The following is a 12942-nucleotide window of genomic DNA, read 5'->3' as shown; positions in this document are numbered from 1 at the left end:
GGTGTCCATCAACACATAAATGGATAAAGAAGCTTAATATTTCTCTGAATTGTTTTATAATTCAAGGGAGCTACAGAACACTTTAAGGCAAATATGCAGTGGCTCCTAAAGTTTTACCTTTATAGGATTCCAAGTACTCTTTTCCCATTGTCAATCACTGAGGAGTGATCTATACAGATCTATACAGTTGAAAACCTTATTTAATGTCTGCTTAAAAGAACATGCTCATGAATATCAGCCAAACTTCTTCAACTTGTAGAATCTTGCCAAAGATATTAAATTTTCGCATCAGCGGATTTATGTATAATTGATGCTTTACTCCAGAAGTTGTAGTATTTTATATTTTGGAATCCTCTAGAACCAAATACAGTGAGCTTTTCTATAAATGGCTATATAGTAAATATTCTTTATGGGGAAAGAAGATATTGAATAGGTACCTATACGAAACAAGAGAGAACAAATATCTACAATTTTTTATTACACAGGTCTAACTGATGAACACAGCTTCATCTGTAGATAGGCATTAAAATAAGAATTTCATATAATCTTCATGTGCTACTAAATATTATTATTCTTTTAATTTTTTCAACCATTTAAAACTATAAAAAAACAGGTTACTGGCCATACAAAAACAAGGGCAGTCCATATTTGGCCCAGGGGTCCTAGATTGTGGATCCTTACTCTAGAGCATTTAGCTGTTGCTGCTGGTGCTGTTGCTGCTGCTGCTTCTTCTTCTTCTTCTTCTTCTTCTTCTTCTTCTTCTTCTGAATTTTTTTTTAGTTGTAGATGGACATAATACCTTTATTTTATTTATTTATTTATTTATTTATTTATTTATTTATTTATTTTTATGGAGTGCTGAAGATCAAACCCAGTGCCTCACACACGTTAGGAAAGCCCTCTACCACTGAGCCACAACCCCAGCCCCAGCATTTAGCTTCTTAATCACTAAGTAATCCATAACTATGCACCAGGGGTGAGTATCTTGGGGTCCTTGAACTTCCTAAGGTCATGTGAAATATTTTGTAAACACATGAGTATTTCTGTGAATAGGGTCTGCAGCTTTAATCTGACTCTTAGAGAAGTCTGAGACTAGAAAAGGATTAGAAACCACTGTACTGAAGACATTTCATTAATTTTTAGGAGGCATTTCCTAAGTGCCTCATAGTTCCTAGGTACAGTGGTAGGCACCAGGAACTCACAGGGATTCCTATCATAGGAGGTGATATGCAACAGATACTGAGGGTAAATACTTTTCATGTAATCTTATTCATAAAGTCTGTTATCTCTGCCATTATTGTTGTTTTACAAGACTCAGAAAGATGAAAAACCTCTGGTTCTGGGAAAAGAAAAAAAAAACCTTTTCACATTTTCAAGTATTTGGTGAATAACTTAGGTTCAGATTTGAATATCTGAAATACATTTAAACATCCAGATTAGTTTAGGCTTCAAAGAGAAATAAAATTCAATGTATTAAGAGCCTTTTTTCTTAGGACTGAGGGAGTAGATCTGTGGTAGAGCATGTGCTCAGCATGCACAAGGCCCTGGGTTCAATCCCCAGCCAAAAAAAAAAAAAACCCAACCTTTTTTCTTTGAAATAGGATTAACCCACAGATAGATTCACTTTGCTCAACTGACATCAAGGGCTATGATATAGATAGAAGCAGGATTAAGTTGCTTACTAAAGCTGAATATGTGAGTTTGCAGGCTGTTAGTCAAAGTTAAGCCCTTGAATGTTCAAATTCATGAAATGGAGTAGTTGCCCTGGGGCAGAGGTGGCGGTGAGAAAACAGAAATGTCTATTGGAAAATAAATAAGCAGCTGGGAGTTCCTGCCTCTGCCCCAGGGCTGTGAGTGGACAAACTTGCTTCTTCTCAATAAACAGTGTTATAGAAAGAAATTTATACCCAAGGAGGAAATGGTCATAAAAGCTTTGATACTGATTTTAAAATCTAAAGACAGCACAGTATAGTTCATGGTGAAATCTTTTAAAGATCTAAGTGTTTTCAGCAGCCCCCTTACACTTTGTATATAGACATTATTTAAAGCTTTTTTTCCCATATGCTTGAAGTATGTAACAGACTAAGTAAGTTAAAATTATTCCAAAGATAATAGAAGTTAATCAGGAAAATTTCCCTGGTGAGTCACCCCCAAAAGGAAAGGAAAAAATAACAGAAGTTCAGAGCTACCATAAAAAGAAGGCATTGCTCATATGTACATTAGACTTAAATATTAAATGATCATGAATTAAATTAATATTGTTAATGATTAGTGTTTTTTTTAATCTGGGAAATTCATCCACCTCCCAATCTTTCAACAGTTTTAGTCCAGTGGTTAATAGATATAATAATGGTCTTTTTCTAGTTTTGCAAAAGGCAAAAGCAAAAATTATCCAGGAAAATGGAATGGTGACTTCCGTGAGAAACTTACCACAAAAGTCCCAGAAAAAAATTAAAACAAAGAAGATTACTGTTTGGTGCAAATATAGAGTTTTTACCTTGAGATCCTTGCTGATTTTGATATAACCATGAATCATTTAGTGAAGTTTGCCTTTTTGCTGAAGCATGCTTGGGTGGCTGTTTCCAAAGGATTTCCTTCTTATGAAATAAAATAATGTCATATCAGCTAATTCCTAGAGTTTCACATCTCATTTGATGAGGCTAGAGACTTTTACATCACCTGGACTTAGTTCAGCTGGGTCAGCCCTAAGATGTTAGTCCTCAAATCTTAAACCCTCTCCCCTGACTACTTCACCAACTTTTCTGGCACCTGGTGTCACCCTTTTCCTCTTAAGCTGTCAGCCACCATGCCTTCTTCACTCACCCCAGTGAGTCTTGCCAGTTCTTTGAGGCCAAATTCTTTCTGTCCTTCATAACATATCAAACAGTTAATTTGATAAATTCAACCAAGGCAGAGTGCTAATGGAGGAGTGCTTACATGTAAATTGAATGTGGCTTGTAACAGGAGCTTCTTGGAGAGTCTGTACTGGTGAAAATTACAAGTCAGCACAGAGGTTGGGGCAGGGAATCTAGGTTGCCCCATCCAGGGTCTATGGCTTCCTAGTCTCCTATATTTAGAGAAGTTCCAATTAGTGTGACTTAGCAAGTCTAGGCACAGCTCGGCAATATATCAGCTTTTTTTTTTTTTTTTTTAGTGAAAGAAAAAGAAAGCAAGAAAGAACACATGTGATTAGTAATACATAATGAAGGGCTGGGGATGTAGTTCAGTGGAAAAGTGCTTACCTAGCATATGAGGGACCCTGGGTTCTATTCTCAGCACTGCCAAAAAAAAAAAGCAATACACAATGAGACAGCAGCAATTACACAATAACTACCTTACTGAGTCACTACTAGAAATACACTACATCTCATCAGATGTATTATTCACTCATTACAGTTCAAATATTTTTAAAACTCATCATTGATTATATCTGTCAGTCATTCACTATGCATTAAGTACTTTAGAGGAGACAAGAGAAATATCAAAGAAATTATGACTACATTGATAAGTAAAGAAGTTCATGTGTGAAACAAACTGGAAAATAGCACAGTAAAGTGATAAATTATGTGGTTACAGATAATAAAGGCAATACACATATCAAGCTCTTTGAATCCAGGACTTTTAAAAATAAAAAAATCAGTAATAGCCTTTGCATTTCTAAGGCTTTTCTTTATAAGTTGTGCTCTAGTTTGTATCCACCAAGTTATCTTATCTCTTCTTGTCTAACAAGGATCCTTATAGTATTTTAGGGCCTCCTTTTGAACTATATCATCTGGCCCCCCTAGATAAACACAAGGCTGGGCAAGTCAAGATTCATTTGTGAAGTAGGACGTCTAGTTAAAGAATAAAAAAATATAATGACCATATCAATCTCATTTTAGGTAGATAGAAAAAATGGTTAAAGTACTTACTTTAAAAAAAAGTTGGTACTGGGAATTGATGCCCGGGGTGCTTTACTACTGAGTTATAACCCTAGCCCATTATTATTATTATTACTACTACTACTAGTAGTACTACTAGTACTACTACTACTACCCGGGATTAAACAGAGGGTGCTTAACCACTGAGCCATATCCTCAGCACTTTTATTTATTTTGTTTTTGTTTTTAATTTGAGATGGGGTCTCACTAAATTTCTTAGGCCTTAATCTTGTGATACTCTTGCCTCAGCCTCCTGAATCACTGGGATCACAGGCATGCAGCCAGCCAAGTATTCACTTTTCTAATCTGCTCTTTTCTTCATCAATTCTTTTCTGTCTTCCAGACTAAGAAAAGAATCAAGGTCAGTGTTTGGTAATACAGGTGGAAACTATGGTATGAAGGGCAGCCTTAGAGCCAAGTAGTACTGATGGGTAAGAGGGAGAAGGGTGGAAAGAAGGGGGGTTTCAGGAGTACCCAAAGTCCACCGGCAGAGTACAAGCCTGTGTGAGGAGACAAGGGAGATTGTCTGTATATGTGCTGTCACTGGTAATGTGGTTTTTAAGTAAAAACAAAAGTACTGGAAAAAATACATTTGGAATGGGCTGGGGTTGCAGCTCAGTGGTAGAGCACTTGCCTTGCACACATGAGGCACTGGGTTCGATCCTCAGTACCACATAAAAATAAATAAATAAAATAAAGATATTGTGTCCGTCTACAACTAAAAAAATATTTTAAAAAATACATTTGGAACAATGAGATTTAAGTTAGTTTATTCATGGCTTAAAATCATGAAGTTTGCTTGATCAGCTTATCAATAAATTTGTTGCTTGAAGAGATTTGTTGCTTTAAAAGAAACTCCCATATAGGCATTACCAGGAGATTAAAAATAAGCCAATCAGAATAGACAATGGTAAACATTGATATGGCTTAGGAAATTCTGATATTTCTGCAAGAATATCATACTATGCGATAACAGGAAGAATCTGTTTACTTCTAACACTTCTATCCCCTCTGTTAAACATACAGGCTTCTTTTCCTGTGAATCCGTCCATTGCGGCTAATCCTGCCATGGCTTTCAATCCTTATGTACCTCATCCTGGGATGGGCCTAGTTCCTGCAGAACTTTTACCAAATACGCCTGTTCTGATTTCTGGGAATCCACCTCTCGCTTTGCCAGGAGTTGCTGGTCCAAAACTGATGCGTTCGGATAAACTGGAGGTATTTATGAAGAAATATATAAATACCTGTAAGGTGGATATTAACCTTATGTATAAAGTAACATTTTCAGAACCCAATGTGTTAAATATTTTAAATAAGTACACCCAAAGGTTTTTAGCCTATGGAGTATAATCTCAGAAAAATGTTAAACATTTTATTGCTACACTTATACCTTATTATTAAGTACATTGATTCATTGATACAGTTGGTCAAACAAAGTTTTAAGTGTACCCAGCCTAGACTATGCTATGGCATAGGAAGTCTGGGTGAGAATGCTCCTTATACTCAGGCTCCAGCTTTACAGAGTGGAATTACTGTATTTGTTAATGATCCTCTACTTACTAGAATAGTAAACTGGAAAAACAAATTTAATCTAACTCTATGATTGTAAAACGTAAAGTCATATGAATGCAGAATGTACATGAGTCTCATAGTGTTTAAACCTTTTTCTATCTTAAGAATTATGTACTATATAATTAATACTGCATAATACCTAAAGAATCAAAAAGAAGTTTTCAACAGCTTTTGGTTTACTGAAGTCCTTCCATTTTTCCTTAATTGTTGGGTTTTTTTTGTAAATTGAAATAAATGATTAGTTGATTTTGTAGAAAGTTAGCTCCATTGACAGCCCCTTAAATGCCTGGTGATGTACTGCAATGGAATCTGATTGTACATGTAACTCAATCATGGTTCACAAGTTGGCCTTGGAAAACTACCAGTGTGTTGCTGTGTGATAAAGACTCATCTTGAATCTTAAAAAAACTAATTACACTTGAGGCTGTGTATTAACTGGAGGATTAAAATCAGTTTCCCATAATACTTTCAGATACAAGTTTAGGTCAGTGTAAGGAAAATAGAAAAACTTTCCTTTGTGGAGGATGGAATTTTTTCAAAAATGCATTGTCTGTGTTTCCGTCCTATAGTGAATACGGCTTTTGATTAGCCTTCATCTTTTCAGATTTTCCTTAAGTAAATGACAAAATGTATATAATTATCCTTGCATGCATTGGCAAAGCAAATAAAAGCCAACCACCTTCCAGTCATCATACTGATATGTGTGTGTGTGTCTGTGTCTGTGTTTTTGTGTTTTCTTCTTTAAGGTTTGCCGTGAATTTCAGCGTGGGAATTGTACCCGGGGGGAGAACGATTGCCGCTATGCTCACCCTACAGATGTTTCCATGATTGAAGTGAGCGATAATACTGTGACAATCTGCATGGATTACATCAAAGGTCGATGCTCCCGGGAGAAATGCAAGTACTTTCATCCTCCCGCACACTTGCAAGCCAAACTCAAGGCAGCTCATCACCAGATGAACCACTCGGCTGCCACGGCGATGGTAAGAGCAGACCAGCAGTTGCAGCCTCTCCATTTTGGGGTAAATGATTTATCAAATCAATTTGTCAAATATTCTATAACCATAATGTTGGATAGTCATGAGTGTATCTTAATATGAACAGTCAAGGTTATAAGCTAGATAAAAAAGAACCTATTTATTCTACTTTATTTACTAAGATTTTCTAAAGGTAATTATTTAAAAGCTTTAGTAATGATTTTAACCTACTGTGGCTCTTTCTCCCATTTTCAGAGAAAGGGCGAACTCTATGATTTAAGCAGTAAATTGTTTTTGAGTGCTTTTTATAGTCTAACTACCCTTAATATCCCAGAAAGGCGGAAAGTTGCCTCTGCTCTGTGAACCACTTTTGAGGGCACTTTGCCACTCACGTCCTTAATGCCTTTCAGAACAGAGTACTTGAAAGATGGGATATTAAGTAGGTTCTAATTTCCTAAAGGTTAAGGTTACCTTTCCTTTCTGGAGGCCTGGTGTAGGCAAAGGAGAAGACAAAAGACAGAAGCCTGCTAAGGCTATGGGGAGATTTCCTCAGGACTAAGAGAGGCCTGGCTTTTGTATTGCCCTAGTAAGTCAGTTTTGGGGAAAATATAGTTCTACATAATAACACTGAAAGGTTCCTCAAGTATGTCTCAGCTGTCTATTAAATGTTCCACTTGCTGTTTATTTCTTTGGACAACTGGAACTTTCCTCATGTAATAGGGTATAACAGCCCAAGATCTCAATACTCATCTGTTTTCAGAACTGAACACATTACTTCATGAAGGATCTGAGCACCAAAGTAGAACATACTTGCTTTTTTTCTTTTCATTTTTTTTTTTTTTTGATCTGGTTAACATCATCTGTTAAGGAATGTTTAAAAAATCTTCATCAAATATTTTTGTCTTAAATGCTTCTGAATGAGGAACTTTTAAGCTAAGAAAATAGCAAGGAATGCAGAAGATAAGCCTTCATTTTTTTTAAGAGATAGGATCTGGCATGATGCCCAGGCTGGCCCCTAACTCCTGGGCTCAAGTGATTCTCCTGCCTTAACCTCCAAAGTAGCTGGGACCATAAATCCTTCAGGTATTTTTTGTTTTTGTTTTTGTTTTGTTTTTTCATACCAGGGATTGAACCCTCATATGCTTTATCACTGAGCAATATCCCCAGCCCTTTGTTATATTTTATTTAGATACAGAGTCTCACTGAATTGCTTTAGCCTCTAATTTGGTGAGGCTGGCTCTGAACTCATGAACCTCCTGTCTCAGCATCCCGAGCCACGGAGATTACAAGTGTGTGCTACCACGCCCAGCAGTCCTTCAGTTTTTGTTTTTTTTTTTTTTTTAATTACTTATGTTAGAGTTACATAGAGTTAGGAAAGATGTGGGGCTATTAAAGGAGCAAGAATGTACTTGTTCCCCTAAAAAATGAACACACAAACAGGATGAACAAAAAAAATGGTTTGCTTGCACATTTATGCATCTCTCCCCATGCTTGGACATGAGACCTTCATGTTTCTGCCCATTTCTGATGATTTGAGCATGTTTGATAGAATGCATGTTACATATGAGCATCAAATTTCCATCTGGAGAGCTAAGTATTATGTAGTATGCCCTCAACTGATACTTGTGAATGTCAATATAAAATTCCTTCCTGAGTAACAGATCACAGCAGGATCTTAGTTGTAAAATCAATTTAGCCCATAAGAATTTCTTTAAGGTAAGACCAAATAAAAGGAGAGCTTTATGAAGATGTTTAATCTTTTTATAATTTTAAGGATTCAGTGTAGAAATGCTTTATAAAAGGGGAGTTTTTACCTTTTGCAGACGTATAGCTCAGGTTGACTTTGTTGAGAGCAATTTGCATACATTAAAAAAAAAAAACTTGGATGGACTGGGGCTGTGGCTCAGTGGTAGAGCACTTGCCTAGCATGTGTGACGTACTGGGTTCAATCCTCAGCACCACATAAAAATACATAAATAAAATAAAGGTATAAAAAAGACTTGGAGGGTTGATAATTATTTCATCCACACTTAACTACAACTTTGGTAAGTTGGCAAGATTGTGATGAGGGCATTGAGGCCCTGGCCAGTGTTGATTATTGAGAAATACTTAATGGCAGTATAAGCACCAGCCAATCAGAACTGGGTGCTAACCTGTCAAGATAGACCCCAGCAGTAAATCAACAGTACTTCCTTGCCAGGAACCATGAATCAAATGTCCGTCTAGGCCTTTCCTCAATCTGTAGTTTACTGGGCAACACAAGTTTGATTCTGATGATCATACATGCTCCTAACTTTCTAGAGAAAGGGACACCCCCCCCCCATACTAAACCAAGGGGAAATCTTTTAAATAACCTGTCCTACTCTATTGAAGTCTTCAGGTAATTCATTTTCCCTCAAAGGTGATAAAAGGCCTTCAAAATGATCAATTATGCTTTAAAGTTTATTATTTTAGTCATGATTTTGCCACGTCTTTCTCTCAGATCAGTTTGGAAATCTAAAGCTACTTGGTTTATTTTCGTCTCACTTTTTTAGGAGATGGAAATAAACTAAGAAAAAGCAGACCTGTCACACTGTGTGCACTGATAGCAGAGTCCCCAAAAGAAAAAAGAAATAGCTTTAGGCCCTTGATAGCCACAGGAATAATAAGGTCATGGCATAAGCCTTTTTGCAAGGCTAGTGACTCTGCACAGGTGTCAGTATCTCATTAAGAATTTGGAGCATACCTAATGGTTGTTGCTGGGGCATGTTTTTAAAGTAATGTGCAATTTGCTGAGGGGAAAAAATATAATGTTAAACTTCTTCAATGGATCTGGAGCAGGTCTGAGTACTATAAGCACAGTGGGATTTTGAAAGAAATGTAGACATGAAAGAAGGGTTTAAAAGGCTGATAGGTTTTAGAATTAATCCTTACAGGATTTAACAAAGCAAATGGTGCATAATAAAATGCACAGTGATCCTCTATAAAACAGACCTGCATATATTTTGCTTAACTATATATCATACCCAGGTGTGTTAGGTGGCAGTGGAGGAATGATTGACTTTCTTTTTCCTTACATGTGAGTTAGGAAACATACACTTCTGGGATTTGAACCTGAGGTCTTTGTATTAATTAGATTGTGTTTTGTAGGGCCACGGTGTCAGACTCCAATCTAACAGCATCTGTTTTATCATCTGTATGCCTCGTATCTCCTAGATCCATATTGGAATTTTAACTGGCAGGATTTTCTTTGCTGCCATACCTGTTGCTTCTGCTAATCTCATTTTTACAGATTAATAGATGAGCATTTCTGTGATGTTAATTGTAAATGTATTTGCTGTAATAGTTTTCTGTTGCATCCTGTTCAAATGAGGTCTCAATTAGGGATGTTGAAAAGCTTTTATTTTTTCCCTGGTATTTTTATCTTGTGTTTTGGCCTAACTGCTTATTCAGTGAACTACTTCATCTCTGCAGTTGGTTACCTTGCTGTGCAGCTGCTGCTTATTGAATGTCTTGCTCAATGGATACCTTTGCAGAGAATTCCCAGCCATTCATTACATAACTACTGCTTGTTTGATTTGACTATATTTTTTACTCACTCTGTTACTTGTGATTAACCCATCCCTCCCCCACAGGCCCTGCAGCCTGGTGCACTTCAACTGATACCAAAGAGAACGGCCATTGAAAAGCCCAACGGTGCCACCCCGGTCTTTAATCCAAATGTTTTCCACTGCCAACAGACTCTGGCTAACATGCAGCTCCCACAGCCGGCATTTATCCCAACAGGTGAGAACACAGCGCTGGGCACCTCAAGTTTAGTGATGTTGTGAATGTATATGATGCAAAGCAACTTTCAAAGGGCTTTCATGGGAGAAATATCCACATGCATTTTGACTGATTAGAAATAAAACAAGGCAATTATGCTTGATCTGTTAATACTTGTCAAACAACCTGTTTTTCTATGATTCTGAAAATTAATGGTTTGGAATCAAAGTAGGAGAAAGTCTTAACTTTTTTTTTCTTCTTGTGATTGATTTGCTTGGTTTGATCTCAACTAATTCCTTGACTCTTAGGTATCACTTTCACAGACAGCACGCTGCTACCCGCCAAAATAAAATAAAATAGAAAATAATTCCAGCATCAGCATTACAAAACTCTGTAGTCCATAGATTGTGATATACCAAAGGCAGTTATTTTAAAACTACCCTTAAATTTACATGAAGTATAGTATGGCACAGTATAGTATATATAAAATAAGAAGTTTTAGCTTCTAACTCCTGAACAAGTTAATATGAAATCATAGCAGTTTGTTACACTTTCTGATACTTTGTAGCATATTTTGTATTACCTCCTACATTCATCTATATTTAATAGTATAACAGTTTTTTGAGCCTAATTGAGGAGAAAATTTAAAGCCAGAATTTCATTCAAATAAATATCATATATGCAGAAAATAATTTTCTTCCAGTGGTTTTTACTTTAAGAGTAAGCATATGGTGCCTTAGGAATAAATTGAAAATACTAACCACTGAAAATAAAAATAAACTTTTTTTTCCCCAGAAAAAAAATGTCCAACTTTGGAAACTATTATTAAAAGAAAATAATATCTGCTTTAAAATTCTATTTGGAAAGCCTTGCTAATTCTGAAAACATGAAGAACATGTAGAATATATACTACAACTTGGAAAAAACAGTTAATTAATAAATCAATCTGTTAATTAATTGTTTTAAAACCAATCTTTCATTACAGACCATGGACTTCTTCATGACACCATTTAAGTTACACACATTTATATAAATAGTTTCTCAGGAGGAAAAATTGAATTCTTTAGTACATTTTTACATCACTTTATAAAAAGTAACTACTGATATCTAATTGTTTTAGACTTTTCCCCAAAACCTAAGAAAAAATATGCTATGTCCACAAAGTAAAAAAGAGAACCATTGTGGGTTGAGGTAACTTTATTTCTGGTGGGTTTTCCCTTCAAGATTTTTAGTCATTTGCCAGGCATGGTAGTATATGCCTGTAGTCCCAATGGTTTGGGAGGTTTAGGCAGGAGGATCACGAGTTCAAAGCCAGCCTCAACAACTTGGTGAGGCCCTAAGCAACTCAGTAAGACCCTATCTCTAAATAAAATATTAAAAAGGGGCTGGGGATATAGCTCAATGGTCAAGTGCCTCTGTTTTTAACCACTAGTATCCCCCAATAAAAGATTTTTAGTCATTTCCTACCCATTAGATCTCTCCAGTTTGGCCGCTTCCATTTGTATTATAGAATGAGTTGCATAGCTCAGGAGTATTAGCCAAGGTGGTTGAATGTAGAAAAATATACATTGTTCACTCTACATTTCCTTTTACATTTCCTTAATCTATTGCTTTGTTTAGAAGTTAGACTTCTTTTTTTTATGCCAGTTTTGGCCAGTATAAAATCTAGATTTACATGCAAAAAATGTGAGAAAATTTCCCTTTCCTTTAATCAATAGCAAAATGAAAAACCTCTCTGGCTGAGGTCCCTTTCTTGAGGGAAATAATCTTGTCGTATGTTCATAATGAAGTCCTCAATTTCAATGAGCTGGAGGAGGCAGTGTTAATAGTTTAATGCTCTAAATAGGAAAATAGGCACCAGATACAGATATTGAAGCATGTTTTGAAAAGACTATGTGTAACAAATGAAATTTTTATGATAAAAATTACTTATGACATATTTGCCCAGAATAAATATATAATTTAAAAGAGATAATTTCTTTACAGAAAAATTAAAGTTCATTTTTTAACCTAAGAATTCAAGAATTACTTTGATTAACTGGGTTTGTCATCTTAATGCTAATCTGTAATTATAAGCATGAAGGATTACTGGATTTGCATGTGCTGATTAATTGATATTTCAAATAAAGTATCTTTCTAGTTAAAAATTCATTTCCATCTGTAAAGCCTTAATAATGAAATCTCTCTTTTCTTTACTTTCCACGCTTTTCTGCATGGTGTACAGGGCCAATACTGTGCATGGCACCCGCTTCAAGTTTTGGTAGGTTTTGTACAAAAATTCTCAACTTTTTCTAATCTAAAAAATATGTTATTCTACTGTGATTATGAAAGAGATGGGTGACAGAATGATATGATTGGTCATTTTCTGAGTATTTAACATTTACTATGGTGCTTTGTGGAACTAAAATAGTCCTATTTTGTCAAGTCCTAGGTGGTTGCCACTGTGGCCAAATACTGACCCTGCCATTTTTCTATTTCCATCCCCCAAATAATAACAACTGACATGTTTCTTTTCCTAGAGAAACTGGGCAATTTAAATACAATAGAATGGTACACTTAAAAAAAAGAGAGAGAGAGAGAGGGCTGGGGATATAGCTCAGTTGGTAGATTGGTTGCCTCACATTCAGAAGGCCCAGTGTTCAATCCCCAGCACTATGAGAGAGAGAGAGAGAGAGAGAGAGAGAGAGAGAGAGAGAGAAACTGGGCAATTGTATATATATATATATATA

At 36.0% G+C, this 12942-nt stretch overlaps 1 protein-coding gene across 13 annotated transcripts in view; it reads left to right on the top strand.

The window, feature by feature from the left end:
• Mbnl3 (muscleblind like splicing regulator 3) overlaps nucleotides 1–12942 on the top strand; it is a 111695-nt gene that overhangs the window by 86778 nt on the left and 11975 nt on the right. For 6 of the 13 annotated variants that reach the window (XM_048796559.1, XM_048796556.1, XM_048796557.1 and 3 more), the window contains 4 exons: nucleotides 4947–5138; nucleotides 6239–6514; nucleotides 10084–10234; nucleotides 12438–12473. In XM_048796559.1, the coding sequence (XP_048652516.1) occupies nucleotides 4947–5138; nucleotides 6239–6514; nucleotides 10084–10234; nucleotides 12438–12473 (655 nt within the window). The remainder of the gene's footprint in view (nucleotides 1–4946; nucleotides 5139–6238; nucleotides 6515–10083; nucleotides 10235–12437; nucleotides 12474–12942) is intronic. The other 7 variants (XM_048796560.1, XM_048796562.1, XM_048796558.1 and 4 more) reach the window with 3 other exon arrangements.

This window comes from Marmota marmota, unplaced genomic scaffold (assembly GCF_001458135.2).
Source record: "Marmota marmota marmota unplaced genomic scaffold, marMar, whole genome shotgun sequence".
NCBI classification, from domain to species: domain Eukaryota; kingdom Metazoa; phylum Chordata; class Mammalia; order Rodentia; family Sciuridae; genus Marmota; species Marmota marmota.
This window is presented reverse-complemented; position numbering and strand designations above follow the sequence as displayed.